The sequence below is a fragment of the Chrysochloris asiatica genome, unplaced genomic scaffold, assembly GCF_000296735.1.
Source record: "Chrysochloris asiatica unplaced genomic scaffold, ChrAsi1.0 scaffold00005, whole genome shotgun sequence".
In the NCBI taxonomy this organism is placed as follows: domain Eukaryota; kingdom Metazoa; phylum Chordata; class Mammalia; order Afrosoricida; family Chrysochloridae; genus Chrysochloris; species Chrysochloris asiatica.
In genome coordinates this window covers 41162516-41183682 of record NW_006408523.1, presented here as the reverse complement: position 1 = coordinate 41183682, position 21167 = coordinate 41162516, and the positions used below count along the sequence as shown (strand labels likewise).

Below are 21167 nucleotides of genomic sequence, written 5' to 3'. Positions count from 1 at the left end.
CTCTTTAACAATCCATAATTTACAGATATTACAACGTTGCTTGCTGAAATGGAAGAGACTTAAAATACTTACTGATGAAGATCGAAGACCACAGCTTTCAGTATGGATTGCACCTCAATGTTAAGAAAACAAAAATCCTCTCCAGTGGCCCAAAACAATAACATCACACTAAATGAAGAAAAGACTGATTGTCAACGACTTCATTTTGCTTGGATTCACTATCAATACTCATGGAAGCAACAGTCAAGAAATCAAATGATGTATTGTATTAGGCAACTCTGCTGCACAAGACCTCTTTAAAGTGTTGAAAAGCAAAGATGTCAGTTTGTGGTGTGCCTGACCCAAGCCATGGCATTTTCAATAGCCTCATATACACGTGAAAGTTGGACAATGGATAAGGAAGACCATAGAAAAATTGATGTATTTAAGTTATGGTGTTAAAGAAGAATATTAAAAGTACCATGGACTGCCAGAAGAAGAAGCAAATCTCTCTGTTTTGAAAGATGTACAGCCAGAATGCTTCTTGGAAGCCAGGATGGCCAGACTTCATCTCTCATACTTCAGACATATCATCTCCAGGACCAGTCCTGGAGAAGGACATCATGCTGGTGAAGTGGAGGGTCAGTGCAAAACAGGAAGACCCCCCAACGAGATGGATTAGTACAGTGGTAGCAGCAATGAGCACAGTGATTGTGGCATAGGACTGGCAGTGTTGTGTTCTGTTGTTCATAGGGTCACTGTGAGTTGGAGCCGATTCATTAGCACCTAACAGCAACAACCATCCATTCCATATTACCTTTGCCTTCAGTAAACACTGAGGAGGAGGCGGTTCTTTGCCTGGTTTGGTGATTCAAACTTTCATTCCTGAATAGTCTGGGCCATTAGTAGTCAAATCCGAATTGAGTTGCTATAGTTTTCCATTTACCTTAATCACAGGACATGGTAAGAGACATCCTAGTGGGTCTCCTGTATTCCAGACACACTTTTGTTTACTTCCATTAAATAGTATTAATCCTGTTCCCCCTTGGTAAACAGAGTCAATCATATTAGTCAGTATGGTAAATTCCTATTCAGCCTGTTGGTTCAGAGACACAAGAAGCCCAAAGTTGTCAAGTGGCATTCTTAACTTCTAATTCAATGGAGTCATTGTTGTATCTCCCAGTGAGAGTATTCCTTCCTTTCAAACTAAGACCTCTAGACCTACTGATAGTGGGATTGTGGGGACAAGAAGCAAAAAATTTTCAAGCAAGCCATTAGGGTTAATAATAAGTGATGATGCCACTCCCATTTCCACCCCTGATTCCTGGACCTATGAATCCTGATGCTCAGGAGAAATAGCACCATATATTAGATACTAGTTTAGAGCATTTACAGTCCCAACTCTGCAAAGTATTGCCACATAGCTGTTATTGTAATTTTGTCTTTAGAAAGGCATTCCATAATTCTGTTAAGCCAGCTGATCCAGGATGATGGAGAGTTTGGTAAGACTAGTAGATTCTATGAGCATGGGCCCATTGCCATACTTCATTTGCTGTGAAGTGAGTCCGTTGATTGAAGACAATGCTATGTGGGATACCACAATGGTAGATAAGGCATTCCATAAGTTCACAGATTGTAGTTTTTGTAGAATCATCATGTGTAGGGAAGGTAAGTCTGTATCCAGAGTCAGTGAGTCAGTGTCTATTCCAATAATAACAAAACATTGCCTTGTCCATAAAGGAAGTAATCTGATATAGCCTGCCTGCCACTAGGTTGCTGGCTCATCGCCCTGAGGAATGGTTCAGTATTGTGGAGTCAGTGTGGGTCTTTGCTGCTGGCATATTGGACACTCAGCAATGGCTGTAGCCAAGTCAGTCTTGATCACTGGAAGTCCATGCTGCTGAACTCATGCATAACTTCCATTCCTGCTGCCATGGCCACTTTGTTCACGAGTTCATTGGACAGTGACAGGAGTAGTTTCCACAGAATGTGTCACCCTATCCACTTGATTGTTAAAAGCCTCCTCTGTTGAGGCCACCCTTTGGTGAGCATTCACATGAAACAAAAATATCTTCACTTCTTTCGCCCATTCAGAGAGGTCTTCCCACGTATCTCTTCCTCACTCTTCCTTGCCAACAATTTTCTAACCATATTCCTTCCTTGTCCCTGACTACCCAGCTGTGATTCAGTATACATGTACAGTTGCACATTTGGCCAATTCTCTTTCCATGCAAATTAAACTAACAGACACACTGCTTGGATTTCTGCCCATTGTGAGGATTTACCTTCACCATTGTCCTTTAGGAAGATCCCAGAACAGCTTGCAGTACTTTCACTATCCCCTTTTCTATTGCTTCCTGCATATCATGCAGAACTATCTGTGAATCAGGCATGAATCTTCTCTTTCTCAGTCAGCTGATCATAAGGAACTCTCTGGTGGCCATAGGTACAGACTGGCAGGAAAGTAATATGCCAGGAGTGGAGCTCATAGGCATTTGGGCAACTTACCATGCACCACACTTACCTGTGCCTTCAGGTTCTGCTCAAGTCCAATCTCACACCACTTCTATTTAATGATAGAATCTTGCTGTTCATGTACAACTTTATGGCCCTATGAGTCATATGACACCCAGTTCACGATGGGCAGCTCACGCCCCCTGGTGAATTGGTGTTCATGGTTAAACACTCAGTCTCTACTAAGGCCTGGTAGCAAGTCAAAAGCTGTTTGTCAAAGGGAGAGTAGTTATCTGCAGAGGACTGCAGGGTTTTGCTCCAAAACCCTAAGGGTCTTCAACACAAGACAATTGGATTAGCCAAATCCTAGGCAGAAGTGGCAGAGCAACTTGCATGCCAGCCTGAATCTGTTGCAGAGCCTTCACTTTCACTTATTCTGGGCCAACTCAAAACTAGCAGCTTTCTGAATCTTGATAAATGGGCCAGAATAGCACACCTAAATGGAGTCTTGGTGTGGCACTATAGAATAAGTACTTGACTGCTAATCACAAGGTTGGTAGTTCAAACCCACCAACCACTTCTTGGAGACCCTATACAGGCTTGCTATGAGTTGGAACCTACTCCACAGCACTTAACAAAAACAACAGCACACCCAAATTTTCTTAAAACATCCAGAAGGCCCATCAGATGTTGCTCTTTCACTTTAGTAATGGGAGGGTCCAGATGCAACAACTTATTCTTTACTTTAGAATGAGTATCTCAACATGTCCCATACCACTGGACCCCTAAAATTTTCACATAGGTGAAAGGTGCCTGATTTTTGACAGGTTTATTTCATCAGATGGGAATAGGAGAGCTAATGATTTTACTGGGAAAAGTGGTTTAGCAAACAAAAATGGAGTCATCTCTTCAGATAGGAGTAAGGAGTCTGGTTCTATTGGGTAGGAATGACTCAAGAGAATGTAGGAGCTTAGTGTTTCTGGATTTCTGCTTATCTGCTCAAATTATGGTGAGGATTCATAAGGAACTGAAGAGCACTATAGAGAGAATGTATATGGTACTAGCAACAGAATTTTGCTGGAAATGCAGTCTTTATTTTTTATTTGTAATTTTTTAAACTTTACTTTGTGAATTAAGTAAAGGTTTATAGAAAAGATTACAAATCTTATACTCAACAAATCATATACTTTGCTTCATCTCAATGATTGCAATCCCCTCTATGCAATAACAGCTATCCCACTTCCTCTCTGTGGTTCTTCTTTCCGTTCCATTCTCCTTCCCTTTCCTTCTTAGCTTTGTCCTTAGGTATAAACATTATCCATTTGATCTTGAAGGATTGACCATTACATGGTGAGCACACCATGTGAGTATTGCTGTCTCATTAATAACACCTGTTCCTGCTTGGCTGGAAATTGGGCCATGAGGGTGAATTCTGTTTGAAACCTGAAAGTTGGGATGATAATTGTCTTGGGTTCCTCCAGTGTCTTTCTGACCAGTAAATCTTTTATTTATTTTTTTATAATTTATTTTTCTTCCACATTTTCTTCCACTCTTTCCGGGACCTTCTGACATGATCCCATTCAGTTAGTAGTGATAGCCGGGCACTGTCTGGTCTAGCTCTTCTGCTCTCAGAGTGATAGGAATTGATGTTTACCTGCTCCATTGGTTCATTGGGCTAGTTGGTTCAAACATCTTCAGTTTTAGAAATGTAGACTTTAAATATGCTTCTGGTAAGACTTTAAAAGAAAATAAGTATGTGATTGGACAATGGAAGAAAAGTGATGCTTTTTATCCAGTGGCAAAAACTTGTTTGAATTTTTTTCAAATATTTGATAGAAGATAGAACTTGCAAGTGATAGAATTAAATATTTTGCTGAGGAGATTGCTAAGCAAGATCTTAAAGAATTTCTCTTTGCTACTTGTAGTAAAGTCAAGTGCATGGAGTCGCTATGAGTCGGTTCCGACTCGATGGCACCTGACAACAACAACAACAACACTTGTAGTAAAACATAATAGGAAGGAGATGGACTTAAAAATGACTGTGAAAAATGGAAGTAAAGCTTAGATTTAGAAAATGCTGTTGTACAAATGAAGGACATGTGTCTTAGAATTTTTTCAAGGACATTAAGGACATGGCTACATGATCTTTGTTAATAACAATAAGCTTGTGATTGTTTCATTGATACTGACTGATTGACCATTCCATGGTGAGCATACTTTACAAGTGTTATTGTCTCATTTATATACCTATTTACTGCTTGGCTGAAAATTGGGCCACAAGGGTGAGTTCTGTTCCAGACATTCCAACTACCACAGGAGAAACTCATCAGTTTAGACTGAAGGGGACAGAGGAAGAACAAAAGGAAAGAATGCTGTCTGCCTTTTGGAAATTTACAGGCAGGAAACAGGCCAAAGGAATTACATTTGTTGTCCTCCTAAAGAAGAAACACTATACAGGTTTGCTATGAGGCAGAACTGACTAGACAGCACTAAATAAAAACAAGAAGAAATTTTGTAAGAAGCACAGGAAACAAAGCTCCATTGGTTTTAAAGGGTGGAATCGTGGCCCCTAAAATTCAAAGAGACAGACTTTACCAACTTGATTCCAGTGTGTGGGGCTGCTATACATTAGTGCCAGAGGGATAGGGTCACTACACAAAGTTGAGTGTAGTGGGACTTCCATGCTAAAGGGGTAGAAGAACAGGGCTTACCAAAGATGAGAGAGTGGTGTTGCCACTCAGATGGACTAGGAGAATGGATGGCATTGCCCAAAGTCTAGGGAGGAGAGCTGCTACCCCAGTGGGCCTCCATGGAGTACCTGGAGGTGGGATCACTGCCCAGATGATGTCAGAGAACAGAGTCTTGAGCTATCGTTTTTATTAGGTGTCATCAAGCCGGCTGCAACTCATAGTGACCCTATCTATGTACAACAGAAGGACCCACTGCCCAGTTCTGAGCCATCCTCACAATTGATAGATTTGAGCCCATTGCTGATGCCTCTGTATCAATCCATCTATTTAGGAGTCTTCCTCTTTTTCGCTGACCCTCCACTTTACTAAGCATGTTGCCCTTCTTGAGGGACTGGTCCCTCATGATAACATTTTTGAAGTATGAGAAATGTAGGCTCATCCCCCTTCCTTCTAAGGAGCATTCTGGCTGTACTTCTTCTAACACAGATTTATTTGCTCTTTTAGCAGTTCACGGTACTTTTAACATTCCCCTCCAACACCATAATTTAAATGCATTGATTCTTCTCCGGTCTTCCTGATTCATTGTCCATCTTTTAAATGATTTGAGAGCTAATATAAATAATTCTGTTGGGGTTTAGATTTGCGTGGTAGCTGTTAATACCTTCTTTCCTTCCAATTTCTCCTATTTGTAATGGAAATATCTAACTTGTACGACCATTGTACTTTGGAAATAAATAGCTTGTATTCTAGATTTCACAGGTTTATAGATAAAGAGGAATTTTACCCCAGGATAGGATATACCTGAAGTCTTACCCATATTTAATTTAGATGATTCAGAAGATGAGATTTTGGGGTTTGGAGTTGATTTAAGAGTTTTGTGATAATATGATGGGGTGAATATGTTTTGCATGTAGGAAATGTAGAAAGAAAGACATTTTGTGATGCTGAAAGGTAAAATATTATGTATTGAATTCTGTCCCTGAAAAGTATGTGTCATGAATCCTTATCTTTGTGCCTGTGGTTATGATCTCATTTGGGAATGGCTTGTGTTTGGTATATTCTTGAGGCAATTTCTTACAGAACATACAAAGATCAGATTAGACAATCGAAGATGGAGGAAAAGAGATGCCAAATCACATGAAGACCTTCCAGGATCAGAAGCTCAAAAGAGAAAAAGGTTTTCTACAAACAAAGAGAAAGCCTTTTCCTTTGAGTGGGCACTCTGAATTCTGATTTTTCACAAACTTTGAGAAAACAGATTCTTGTTAAAGCCACCCAATTGCAGTATTTCTGTTATAGGATCACTAGATAAGTAAGTCAGACTGGTACTTATTTCTCTCAGAATTTGGGAGTAAAGTTCATCTCACATCTAGTTCTTAAAATAATCTTTGATTTAATTACATTTTGCTTATGATGTTTTTCTTTTCGTTTAAAGCACTGAAGACCTTGATAATCTAATCAAAGTAAAACCAAGGACAGCAAAAAGTGCCCAAGGGTAAGATTTAATATGTTCCTCTTTTTCATTTTAATGCTTAAAAGTATAATTGTTTTGTCATTTTATCTTAGTAATGCTAGATAAACCTAGAGATAGTTCAAGAAAACTCATGAAAGTTTGACATTTTACCTGAAAATGATGATGATTAGGTCAATTAATTTATGCTGTAGTAGAGGAACAGACTCTGAAACCTGTGGGGCAGTTCTACTAGGTCTTATGGGGCCGCAATGAATTGAAATAGGCTTAGTGGCCATGGGTTTGGTGTTTTTGGAGTGGGGGTGATTAACTTGGTCCATTGTTACCTTAAGATGGACAAGACATTTTTATGTTTCTATGTGTTTATTTACTTAATGACAAATATAGAAGAAATGACGAGTATAGGGGCAATAGAACTATCTGAGAGCCATAGATATATGTTCTGGGCCTGGCTCTCCCCCCACTGTGGGACCTCAGAATAGTCATTTTCCATTTGGACTTCAGGTTTTTCATTTATAAATTGAAGGAATTGGACCAGATGCCCTCTAGTCACTTCTGACAGTAATTCAGTTAAGTTCCAATGAGGTAGTAAATTTCATAGGTTTAAATTCCAGTTCCATCTACCACTAATCAAATGGGAAAGTTTACTTAACTTTTCTGTGTCTGTTTTTTCTATTGTGAAATTGGTATAATAATATTTTTTACATAATAGGATTGTTGCAATGATTCAATTATATAAATCACTTAGAGTAGTACCTGGCAGATCATGAATTTTCTAAAAGCATTTGCTATTATTGTTCATTATTTTTAAACATTGATGCTGTTGTTATTAAGTGCTGTCCAGTTGGTTTTGACTCATAGCAACCCTATACAGGGTTTCCAAGGAGCAGCTGGTGGGTTTGAACCGCCGATCTTACAGTTAACAGTCCAATGCTTATTCTACACTGCAGTAATGTTGTTGTTAAGTGCCGTCGAGTCGATTCCGACCCATAGTGACCCTGTATAGGGTTTCCCAGGAGAAGCTGGTGAGCTTGAACCACTGACCTTGCAGTTCAAATGACTTTGCAGTCTGACGCGTTAGCCCACAGTGCCACACACTGCAGTAATAGTTAGGTCTAAATACATATACGTGTTGTTGTTGTTAATTGTAAAGCCACCGATCTTGTGGCTAGCAGTCCAGTGCTTTTCCTACAGTGCCACACAAGTACTACATTCCATACCATCCCCAAAAAAGGTCAGCTTTTAAGATGGTCTGTTTTAATAAATATTTTCAAATATTTTGTAATACAAATTGTTTCTCAGTTTTAATAAATATTTACAATCAGTTGATTTAACTCTATCACTAACCTGGTCATTTATTCTCATATATAAAGGGGCCAAGGTCTTGATCATCTCATCAAAGAAGTTCCTGAAGCAAATAGAACTAACCGAGGGTGAGCTTATGGAACTCTTCTCTATCTCTGCTTTTTAAATTCAACTTTAAAAAATAAGATGAAATGTATTGACGCACCATAGAAGCAACCGGTGATGGAACCCACTGGTTTGCATCTGAACGCTGGTGTTCAAGTCCCTTCTCCAGTCTCCTTGGTTGTGGGCTTTAACAGAGGGGAGAGAATTTCATAAAATGCAGGAATGATTCCTTACCACTTCAGATTTTCTCAAAATGAGTAGGATTTAACATACAGGATGAAACAATACCTTAAAACAATTTCCTATAGCTCAGCACCCTAATGAAGCATCTTCAAATGAAATAAAGTTCTCTTTTCTCCCTCTATCATTTATCCTCTCTCACCCAAACAATTCCTAAAGTTGAGAGGTCATTCTTAAAAAATTACATTCAGTTCATTGATATAATAGTGAACACAAGGTATGACATTTGTGTTCAATGTAGAGAGAATTTTCTTTACAGCATATTGTGTGACACAAACATTCAGATATAACAAAAACATGAAGCTGAAAGCATAGATTGACATACTAATTTGAACCTGAATTAGGTATAAAAAATACCAAGATAGTAATTTTCCTTCTGACATAATTCCTATCTTATTTTGCATATGGAAATGCAACATAGAGAGTTTATTTAGACTATCCCAGGGATGAGCAAACTTTTTCTTAAAGTATATATTTCAGGCTTTGGGGGATCAAGCAATCTCTGTTTCAACTATTCTTCTCTGTATAGTGCAAAAGCAGCCATAGATCATATATGCACATGTCTGTCTATCTGCTTTGCACATGCAGACAGGCTGTACTTCTAACCTCCAGGCAGTCATGAGACTGCCAGGTATGAGGCACATACACTCTCTGCTGTCATCCATTTTACCAATACTACATCCATGTATGACTGAGCAGAACACATAGTCCACTTACACAGCATTTGCAAAATGAAAGCCCTGATTATTACTTATAGAAAGCAAATATTAAATAATAACAGATTTCCAAAGGAGGATGACTTATCCTTCTCCAAATTACCCATGTCAATTCTTTGTCACTGCACAGGGGTGCTATGGTGCTATTCATGTCACTACTGGCTCCAGCTACCACCACGCTGTGCAGGGGGCCTGCATGGCACCTGAGGTTTCTGCTCTGCTGCTGGACCTCACTGGGCCTGGCTACCAGCTGGAAGACCCTTGCTGAGCCTCTGGCTCTGGACCCTTCTAAGACTGCTGCTGGCATCAGACATATTACTGGGCCCTGCAGGGCTCTCTTTGAGCCCGAGAGTGTGGGTTAGAGGCAGGAGAAGGCACATTCAGTTCTCTCTTGTCCTGAACAAGTGTTACAGCTCTTTTAGCTCTATTGCAAGCTCTTGCCTGAAGGCACTTAGTTCTCACTCCAAGGGCCAGGCAACCACATTTGTGCTGTCACTGTTTAGAGTTTGCTCGTTTGTCTAGGAGGCTCTCAGCTCAAGGACCCCAGGTCTTTGGTTCAAAGTATGGTTTCTGTTCCAGACTCTTCTTTTTGTTGTTAGTGAGGATGCCTTTAACCTCTCTGGAATTCTATCTTTTGAGTCTAGCAAGATTGCAAAATTGACCAATCCCCTTAATTAGACAGACCACAGACACCTGGTTTGTATAGTTGCTGTCCAATCCCTGCAAGAGTTTTACATACCTCATTTGCAATTGTCTCAGCCAATCATTTTGTGGGCGTTATAAAGGAGCTCTGATAGCGTAGTGGTTACGAATGGGGCTGCGAACCTTAAGGTCAGCAGTTCGAGACTACCAGCAGCTCCGCGAGAGAAAGATGAGGCTTTTTACTCCTGTAAAGATTTACAGCCTCGGACACCCTGTACAGGGTCGCTATGGGTCGGAACTGACTCAACAGCACTTAACAACAACAACAACAATAAGGCCATGACTAGAAAGGTTATATAAAAGCAATTCGGGTAATATGTTGTAAAGCAATGGACATTGCTGTGTTAAGCCTTGTTTATGAAAACAGATGGCATCTAGATTTTGCATGAGGGCCATGGTTTTGCTGGCCTTTGCACTAGATTCTATTTCATGTAGGTGAATGAGGAGGATCAACTCTGGAATCAGATGAAGCTGCTTCCAAAATGCAGCCTGCCATTTTCCTCATCCCTTATTTTGTGCATATATTGTTTCATTCACTTTATGTTTATTCTGATGAACATTCTTTTATCTTAATATATAGTACAAAATTGTCCTTAGATTTGGTTTACCAAATGAGAATGTAATTTTACTGTGATTATCTGAAGGCCAGATATTGAATTCAGAGACCATATTACATGTATTGGCGTCCTGGTGTGGCACTGGAGAAGAGCACTAGACTGTTAACCTCAAAGTCAGCAATTCAGACTTACCAGCTTCTCCTTGGAAACTCTCTACAGTGTCGCTATCAGTAGGAATTGACTTGATGGCACTTAACAACAGCAATGTTACATTTATTAAAAATACAATATGAATGTGTTGATTTCATTATAGATTAATAGTTAGCAAAAGACAGGTGTTCCTTGGTTCCCTTCCAAAATGGCTTCATTTCTCAATGAGGTTCAGGTGGCTTAATTACATGGTCTTTCCTGGGTTGTGTTTGAACCTCTACTGTAGTTTACACATGTTTTGCATTCAACTGTGTGTCCATCTTTTCCACTTAATATTGAGCTTTTTTTAGCTTAAACAACAGCTATTAGCTTTCTGCTCTGAACAAATTGCTAAACTTCTTTTAAGACTAATTTTCTTTATCTGCAAAGTGATTCTTGTAAGAATTAAATTTCTGATTAATTATTGGACTTTTTTTGGAGGGGATGCAGGAAATATAAATGATGTACATTGTTGTTGTTAAGTGTCATCGAGTCAGTTCCAACTCCGAGGAGCAGGTAGTGGGCTTGAATCGCTGACTTTATGGTTCACAGTCCAGTGCTGATCCTAAAGTCCAAATGATGTTTAGTTTTATCGTTTTCTCTTGTGCAGTGCAATATCCAAAAATATTCTAAAGGCTTTACAACCATACAAATATAGTATATAAAAAAAGAGAGTTTAAGTGTAATTCTGCTTAAAGATTAAAGTGAAAAGTAAGTAAAAATTAAATTCTCATTTAATTGTAGTTGTTGTTAAGTGCCATTGGCTCAATTCCAAATCACAGCAATCCTCTGTAGGGATTTTGAGGTTGTAAATCTTTGCAGGAGCAGAAAGCCTCATCTTTCTCCTGCTAGTGGCTGGTGGGCTTGAACTGCTCATCTTTTGAGTCACAGTCCAGTGCTTAATCTACAGAGTCAACGTGCTTCCCAGTTGTAGTTGTAGATATTGTATAATTGATAATACCCAACTGTTTTTATAGAGAATATTGAAGAGAATTTCAGTAATGGAAACTTAAATGATTAATAGTCATTTGATTCAAAATGAAGGTTAAAAATACACAATTACTAATTTAGTTGACTTTATCATCCATTAAAAATTATAAATCTTTTTTAGGAACCAAGACCTGGACATTCTTATCAAAGCGAATCCCTCAGCAAATGCAAGGTGAAATTATTAAAAGACTCCTGAGCAACTCTCCAATATATGCCTCCCACCCCCAAAAAAGATAATTTTTGAAAGGAGATATAAAAATGATAGGGAGCAAACTAATTTGTTGATGTGTCAGAATGCAGGATAAGATTTTTAAATTAAAATTTTCGCTTATCTCATTGTTTAAAATTATTACATTGAAGTTAATTCTATATAAATACTACTTCAGAGATTCCTTCCAATGCAATGGTAACATAACTATATTATAACTGTAAATTTAATGTTCATAAATACAAGTTCATGAAACTGAATAACAAGGTTTTGGCTTTTTACTCTCACAGAACCAATGGTCAATTTTAACTACTTCTGAAAAAAATGGTTACTGTTGTCTCTTTCATATTTGTTTGCAATATTCATGCATACAATTTAATTTACTTCTGTCTTCTTGACATGTCAAGACACAGAATCAAGAGTTAAGAAAAACATGTCAGAGGAACTCCAAATAGTTGTATGCTACCTGCCATAGAATTATTGTGAAGAAAATGTTAGTAGAAAGCATTGGGTAGATGTAAGGAATTGTTGTGAACCTGGGAGACAGCCAAGTTGTTATGGAAAAGGCGTCTGGGGCTTTGGTTTGCTTGCTGTGGTTTCAGTGTTGGGTTACTCTCAGACAATTCTTATGTATTTCATGTAGGTGAGAGAGGAGGATGTATGTGACACCAGGGAGTGTTTTAAAACTCATGTTTTAAAGCTTTTATTGTGAACTGAGTGATAGTTTACAAGGCAGATCATCAGTTTTACATTCAACAAATCATATTTTGTTTGATTGCAATCTCCTCCATTCACCAGCAGTTAATACTATTTACCGTAATTCCCTTTATTTATTTATTTATTTTGATGTACACAAAGCACACAGAAAGTAAATATTCATATAAATGTCCAAAGGGCACATTTTGGAGCCAAGTCTCCTTCCCACAGGCATACGGCCTTTCTCATTCCATGGGATGCCATAGTCTCTGTTTCTGTCTTTGCTGTCTTTGCTTTTCTGGTTAGGATCCCATGCTCCACTCATGCTCTTCCCTCTTGCTGGTCCCAGGGTCCTCTGACCCTGAAATGGAAGATTAACTACTTCCCCCTTTTAGTTACATAACTTCTACATTTATAGTTGTGACAGTTGCAAGTAGTCATGATAACAATTACTCACTGTTGAATCAAAAGAATCCTATCCCCATCCTCCCCCATTCCCTTAGCCATCTGAGCAAGAGGAAAAGTATTCAATGGGGATTCTTCCTTGACCCCCTTGTTCTGAAACTGCATGCATACTCTTGAAATCTTGTAAGCCAGCCACTTTGTGCCTTTATAGTCCCCCATTTTTAGTAGTCAATGTCTAAGTTGCCCATCCTTATCAATCTTGTGTACTGAGAGGACAGGCTTGATCTTTGATATGGAAAATCCATCCTTTTCAGTTGGAATTTTGAGCAACTCTGGTAGCGTAGTGGTTATGAATCGGGCTGCTAACTTCAAGGTCAGCAATTCGAAACTACCAGCTGTTCCATGGGAGAAAGATAAGGCTTTCTGTTCCTGTAAAGATTTGCAGCCTTGGAGACACTGTGCAGGGTCACTATGAGTTGGAACTGACTCCATGGTACTTAAACAACAACAAACATCTATAAACAAGATCTAGTTTATCAAATTGTAGCAATTTATGCTTGGTTCCTGTATCAAACTTCTTTATTTTCAGCTGTTCAAGTTCTACTCAGTAAGCCATCCAAGCTAGGCCAAATGGGTACCATCTACAAGTTTGGGTACTCTCACACACCATTCCCCCACTTCAGACCAGCTGTTCCCTTCACTCTCAATTCTAGCCCCCAGTGGTTAGGTCAGTGTCCATGGGCTCCTGAGTTCACAAGTTTCCTTCAGGGAGTGTCTTAACCTCTCTGAAATTTATAAAGGGGGCATGTTGAGCCCTACCATATATACCAGGCTGTTATGTAGATTTAAAATGATATAATTAATATATATAAATTAGAAGTCAGTAAACATTACTTTTTACTCTGGGATCCCATGATTCATAAAAAAATAAATAAATAAAGCCAGTCATGAAGTTTGTTGATTTCCAATGAAATTTAACCTTTTTTCCCCCTTTTATTTTAGAAGTGAACAAAGTCTTGATGAGCTTATTAATGTAAGCCCCAAAGCTGTCAAAAAGATCACTGGGTAAGAGAAAGATGTTATTTGTTTCTCTTTTGTTGTGTTTATCCTTTGCTAATCACAATATGACAATAAATAGATTATCATCATTCTACCAGCAAATTGAATATGTCATTGAAAAACCATAATTTTATGTTTCTAGAAGCTCTGAAATCTATTTGTTAGTAGCAATAGCATTCCTAGGTGTTGTAAATGGTCTGTACTTGAGCCTATATAGGGTTGCTATGGGTCGGAACCAATTCAAGGACACTTAACAACAACAACAACTAACTAACTAGTTGACTGGTTAAATGTACCCAGTGCTGCTGTGGAAGAAAGACCTGGTGTTCTGTTCCTGTAAAGACTACAGTCAAGAAAACCCAATAAACTCAGTTCTACTTTGTAACACCTTGGGTCAGCATGAGTTAGAATTGACTCATTGACAATAGATTGAGGTTTTTTTTAGAGCTTCAAAGTGATTTGAAATGGTTCAATCATGGCTGCTGATATAGTGAATTTGCAACAGAGCCAAATTTGTAAAATGTGGGTATACCAGAACAATGACTGTTGCTGTTAAGTGCTGCCAAATCTATTCTAATTCATGACAACCCTGTGTAAGGTTTCCAAGAAGAAGCTGGTGAATTTGAACCACTGCCCTGTGGTTCACAGTCCAGTGCTTATCAGTCAGTGACACATCAGGAGTCTGACTATGACTAGGATGGAAAAAATTACACACTGAAACCCTGGAATGGGAGACCAGGAAAAGACCCAGTGATTCCTTTCAGAAGTCTGATATGGAAGACTGGCTTTATTGCCAAGACTGTGAAGAATGAGACATATTCAAAGTAGTGCCATCTTTGAGCTGGCCACCATTGTTTCTGACTCAGCCAATCAAGAGATTTGGTTGCTATGTAATATGTATGCTACCCTCATTTTTTAAGAGGGAGATTAAATTTCTAGCAGGGTGTTGACCCATATTTTTTCCATTCTAGCTATTGTTCCAGCATACTGACATTTTACAAATTCAAGTTTGTTCTGGTTTTGCTTAGCTGACCATGATGGACCAGTGGAAGAACTGATTTTTAGCTCTGTTTTTGTTTGTTTGTTTGGTAAAGCAGCTAAAAGAAATCCAATTTCCTTCAGGTTCAACTAAAGCAGATAAAAGGAGTGGTTTGAGACATAGAGGAAGTATATGATTTATCTGTCTGTTTATATATATATATATACATAGTAGTATTGATGTTAATTCTTTTGTCTCTAGAATTGATTAAAACTTATTAATAAAAGTTAATTAAAAATAAAAAAGTTAAATCCTTTTCATTAGATTCATCAAGAACAATATTTGGCACTTGATTATGGAAGCATGTATTTTCTGGTTGTTGTTGTTATGTGCCATGGAGTCAGTTCTGACTCATAGCGACCCTGTACAGGGTTTCCAAGGCTGTAAATCTTTACGGAGCAGAAAGCCTCATCTTTCTCCCACAGAACAGCTGATAGTTTCGAACTGCTGACCTTGAGGTTAGCAGCCCGATTCGTAACTACTGCACTACCAGTCAGTGGAAATTGAGTGATACTCATTTCCTTTAATCGTTTGCTGTTCCCTGCAAGATGCTGGACTAATGATTTGATAATTCTTTCAATAGTATGTGTCAAATAATATAATCCAATTGTTATCTGTAGCTGTATGAAGTTTTTTATATCATTACACATGGTTGCTATTGCGGTGGTGAAATGCCATTGAGTTGTTTCCCCCTCATAGCCACCTGTGTAGGATTTCCAAGGAGCAACTGCTTAGCAGTCCAGTGCTTATCCTACAGCACCATACCAGGACTGTCTTATGTAACTTAATAATGTTTTCATGATTTCTCTTTTTTAAATTTTGTTGGCACATATGAAACTCAAAAAACCTTATGGGTGGAAGGAACCTCAGGAAATTCTCAGCCAAGTAGTTTGAACACATTTTAAAATTCATTGTTCCAGTTGAACCCACACATTTCACAAAAGAGGAAATTAAGGCTCAGAAAGGTTAAATGATGTGGGTCACAAAGAAAATTAGTGGAAGACTGATAGTAGTCTGTGATCTCTTAGGCAGTAAATAATTGCTGAGTACCTACTGGGTTCACAATTTACAATGAGCTATCATTAGTTGCACATTAGATATGATTATAGTCCAGGAACACCAAAAAGAGAAGTCAGTAGACATGCTCAATCTTATTAACAGCAGGCAATTATCATAGATTAAAGTTAATTATGAAGCAGGGGGCACAGAGATGTTACTCTAAGGCAATAATAGGTTGTCAATGTAATGTATTGCAGTTGGGAACACTCATGTACTGCTTGCTGAATATAGAATATATTGTCAGCACGTTGCATTTAGAAAGAAAGAGGCCTTGAATGGTATATTTAATAAGTGTGAGAAGCAGTAAAATTCATATTCCTAGATTCCTCAGAGTAGAGATGTTAGAAATTAACAGAACTTTAGAGATAATCCAATCTAATCTCCTCATTTTACAGATGAGAAAACAGAAGATAAGGTCCAAAGTCTCAGTCTTCCATAAGTGCTTCTAATTTCCAGTTCAACTCCGTGTCTTTATATCTCAGCACTCAGATTTTCTCTTAAGACTAAAGTTAATTAAGCATCTCCTTTGGGAAAGGCTACTATCTCAGCTTCCCAAAGAATGGCCGGGAGATGTCCTTAACTGCTCTCACTAGGGTTGCTTAAAGTATTATTCAATAAATGACCAACCCAAACCAAGCCTATTGCTGTTCAAGCTCTTCCAAATCACAGCGGCCCTACAGGGCAGAACAGAACTGCCCCATAGGGTTTCCAAGGCTACAAATCTTTATGGAAGCACATTGCCACGTATTTCTCCTCCAGAGCCACTGGTGGCTTCAAACCTTTCAATTAGCTCCCAGGTACCCTAACCATGGCACCACCAGGTCTCCTTCCTTAGAGGGCAATAGCACAAATATGCAAATGATGACAAAATAATTTGACAGCTTTTAAACTTCATTGAAGTAATAATGCCTTATGTATTCTAATATCTCCTTTACTAAGTCCTTAAAACAAAGTAAATGAAATAATATTTTCATTAAATTGAGTGTGAAAAATGTTACATGACTCCTGAATAGAATTTAGTTCAAAGATTTCTGTGTTTGCAGAATTCAGAGCCTGGTGGGGGCTGGGGTGGGGTTAAAGTATATGTTTGTTGTTTTCATTTAATGGCGATAAATTGCATTTTGCTATCAGCGAAGACAATTCAGGACTGTGACTGAGACCCTTGATTCATTCCCACATGGGTATTGTCTTTTTAGCAGTAGTGATAGCACATAGCATATACGGAGAAGGGCAAGTCAAAACTTATTGCTACTAGGTTTCCGGTTCATACATGAACGAATTAAAATTTTTAAAATGTGTTTTTGTTTTTCTTAATGTAAGCATGTTTCTGTAACCAGGATTGGTTGTAGACAAGTTCTCTCAGTCATACACATGTCCTAGTTTTGTTAGAATGCCTTCAAAAAAGAAGGTCCAGTTAAAACTGTCTTCCTAGGGGATTTGCTGGTCCAATTAAAGTCAAGGCAAATAGATCAGCTCAGAAGGTTATGTTGGCTGATTTGGAGGGATTAGATTTGAGTAATCTTGATAGATTTTCTCAGAGGATACAGGACAATCCAGGGAAGAAAGTTTTTAAAAAATGAAAAACTGCATTGGTGAGAAAAAGGCCAGGAAAATTACACCATGGATTATCTTTTTCTTTACATAACAATTGTTGTTGTTGTTGTTATGTGCTGTGGAGTCAGTTCCGACTCATAGTGACCATGCACAGGGTTTCTGAGGCTGTAAATCTTTACGGGAGCAGACTGCCTCTTCTTTCTCCCGCAGAACAGCTGGTAGTTTCGAACTGCTGACCTTGTGGTTCTCAGCCCGATTGGCAACCACTACACTACCAGTGCTACATAACAATACATATGCAAATTCTTTAAGGGTAGCAAGGGATGTCCTAGGAGAATTTCATTATGGTTTTGATTTGCATTTTCCTAATGACTGGGCACTGGACTGCTAACTGCAGACTTGACGTTTAAACCCACCAGCCTCTCTCAGAAATCTTACACAGGGTCACTATGAGTCAGAACCAACTTGACGACAGACAACAACAATAAACGACTAATGGTGTTGAGCATCTTTTGATGTACTTGCAGGTCATTTGTAGTTCTTCTATGGAGAAATGTGTGTTCTAGTCCTTTGCCCACTTTTTTCCATTGAGTCGTTTTTTGTTGTTAGGTTGTGAATTTTTTTAATCAAAAAAGTTTCTTTTATTTTCACTTAAGGAAGAAGGATTATTGGGAGACAGAGTGCTGTCCAAGCTGATAGTAGTAGTAGCAAGTGCTATCAGCCCTGTGATTTCTTGCTAAGTCCTGAGGCAACGGATGATAGCAAACTATATGGAGAAAAAAAACTGTTGGTAGGCTGAGAACACTTTCAGAGTATGTGATGAGTATGAACACACTATGAACACACTATGAACACCAGAGTGTGATTCAGCTTTTTAATCATCATAAAGTCATTGCCTTCAAGTCAAGTTCAACTCATGGCAACTATAGAGTGAAGCTCCATAGTGTTTCATTGGCTTTAATCTTCACAGAAGTCAATTGACAGGGCTTTTTTCCCAGGGAGCCCATGGGTGGGTTCAAACCATCAACGTTTCAGTTAGTAGTCAAGAGCAAGCTGTTAATGACCAAGGACCTTTAGATTACAAAGTAAAGTCATAGTATTGATGAGTTGCTAGAACTTCTTTGCTAAACTTTACATTAAGAATAATCCCAGTTTTAGAGGGGATATTTTGCTTTTTATGTGTGCGTGTTTTAATTTATATCTTTTGTTGGTGAACATGGATTAGAAACATTCAAATCCATTTGGATCTTTAAATGTTAAAATGTTCAAGGGTGAAAATGGCTACTCTCTAAATATTTGCTGTGTAACATTAACCAGAATGCCCTTGTTAACCAGTCCAGTCCACTTGCAGTCAAGTGGACCCTGATATATATAGACAGACTCATGTAGTTAGGCATTGGCAATAAAATGTATAAAATAAGAGTAACGAATTGGTTAGAAAATTCATTTCAAGACTACTCTATGCAAAACAAATATTCTTCATACTGAATTATGAAATGGCCAATCCATCCCATTTCCAATGATTTAAGATCATATTTTATGTAATCCAACCTGCTTTAATTTTTTTTCCACTTAAAGAAACCAAGATCTTGATAAATTCATCAAGGTGAATCCTGAAACTCTAAGGAACAACCAAAGGTAATATAAACGATACCATTTTTATGTGTTTTGGTCAAGAGGGATATCTTATTTTAAACAGATATTTAACCTAACAGAGTTAAACAAAAAAGCTTTGTAATGAATCTATTCTCTTTTATTTTGCTAAAGAAACCAAGACCTTGACAAAATCATCAAAGTGAGCCCTGTAATTATCAGAGGCAATCAGAGGTAATCAAATAAAAGCAGTTGTGTAATATTTTCATATCTGTTGCCTCCTGGGCAGAGTGGATTTATGGTTTTGTTTTAATAAACCCATATTGATTTAAAAAATTCTGTCACTAATCTGATTTTTTTTCCCTCTCTCTCTTTTAAACAGCCAAAACTTGGACAATATTATTAAAGTGAAACATTCATCTCTCAGGAAAACTCAGGAGTAAGTGACCTTGCTGGACCGTCTTAACACAGGCCCAAGACTAGATTAGATTTCTTTTTTAAATGGAGACTTCATTGGGTTTTTGTTTTGTTTTGTTTCAGTGTTTCAAATAAGGACATATTTATAACCCAATGACCTCCTGTCAACAAATAAACATGCTACACTTTTCTGGTATCAGTTGTGCTATTTTAGAATCAGTTCTGTGTTTCTGATTTGCGTTAAAAAGGCAAATAAAAAATAGAGTTTCAGAACTGATAAGAAAAAGGAGTAAAATTAAATAAAAAATATTTTGAAAAGTTAAAGCAAACTGGTAGTTTACAGTAGGTGGTTTGCATAGATGCCTATGGAGCATTGGAAAAGATACTGACCGGTATTCAGAATCACAGATGCATAACTAGTGTGGGCTCTTAAAATACCACAGCAAATGTTAACCTTGTCCCACAAGTACCATATAATTTCCATCTTTATGTGACATCTTTAACCTAAGGACTATTAGCAGATACAATGTTCGAGAATACATGACATTAAAATCCAAATTATTTTGGTGGCTTGGAGTTTTGTCATAATAGACTTAGTAGTAGGAATCTTGTCCTACTATTTTGGGGAGAAGAGAGTCAATTAGTATATGAAAAGTGCTTTGGACTCACTACTAAAAAGAGGAGACGCATTCAGTGGCCTATGTCTGATGTCTCCTAGTTTATTTCTACATTAGCACTTTATTTTGCTTTTTAGCTTTCTATGTTTTTGTCACTGGGGTGTTGTGGTCTTTGAAATAAGATGGTGCAAAGGCAGTTGGGAAACAACTGCTAGTAAGAGAGTACTTATTTATTAAGTACCTATCGGAAACCCTGTACAGGGTCGCTATGAGTCGGAACCGACTCCACGGCACATAACAACAACAGCAACAATTGTGTGACTGATGCGGTGTTCTGGAATGGCAGTGCAGTATAAGCACTAGACTGCTAACTGCAAGATGGGCAGTTCAAACCCAGCAACCTAGTACTGGGCAGCTGAGTCAGAACCAGCTTGCCAGCAATTAGCAACAACAGTTGTGCCACTAACAGTTTACATACATTTGTGGCGCTGTAGGGATAGTACATTCCCCTTTCCATCCTTCATACTCCCTACAGTCCCTTTCCTCACTCCCTCACATGCAGTAAAATAATTATAATCAGATACATTTATTCCAGAGTATCATTGTTAATGGAGTCCTGGTGTGGCACTGTGAGTTAATGTGCTGGGCTGCAAAGTCAGTTTGAATCGCAAGTTGGTGGTTCAAGCTCACCAGCTGCTCCTTGGAAACCCTATACAGGCTCACTCTGGGTCAGAAATGACTGGACTGCACTTAACAACAACAATAATCACTGTTAAAATAGGAAGCAAAAGCGAATCTAGTCTAATACTAAAGAGGAATTGTCTGACTATATAGATCACATTAGATTTGTGGATCAAGCTGCCATCTTGAAATAACACAACGAACCAATATTATTTTTTAAGTTTCCTTTTGCTACTGTTATTGTTGTTAGGTACCATCGAGTTGGCACCTACCCATAGCGACCCTATGCACAGCAGAATGAAACAATGTCTGATCCTGAGCCAACCTCACTACTGTTGCCACACTTGAGTCCATCAATGATGCTACCTGGCTGATCCATCTCGTTGGGGGTCTTCCTCTTTTTCTCTGACCCTCCATATTACCAAGCATGATATCCTTCTC

At 38.3% G+C, this 21167-nt stretch overlaps 1 protein-coding gene across 1 annotated transcript in view; it reads left to right on the top strand.

Annotated features, from left to right (window-relative positions):
* SCEL (sciellin) overlaps window positions 1–21167 on the top strand; it is a 155709-nt gene that overhangs the window by 67410 nt on the left and 67132 nt on the right. The window contains 3 exon segments of the mRNA XM_006832069.1: window positions 3236–3374; window positions 6559–6618; window positions 13710–13772. Of these exon segments, the coding sequence (XP_006832132.1) occupies window positions 3236–3374; window positions 6559–6618; window positions 13710–13772 (262 nt within the window).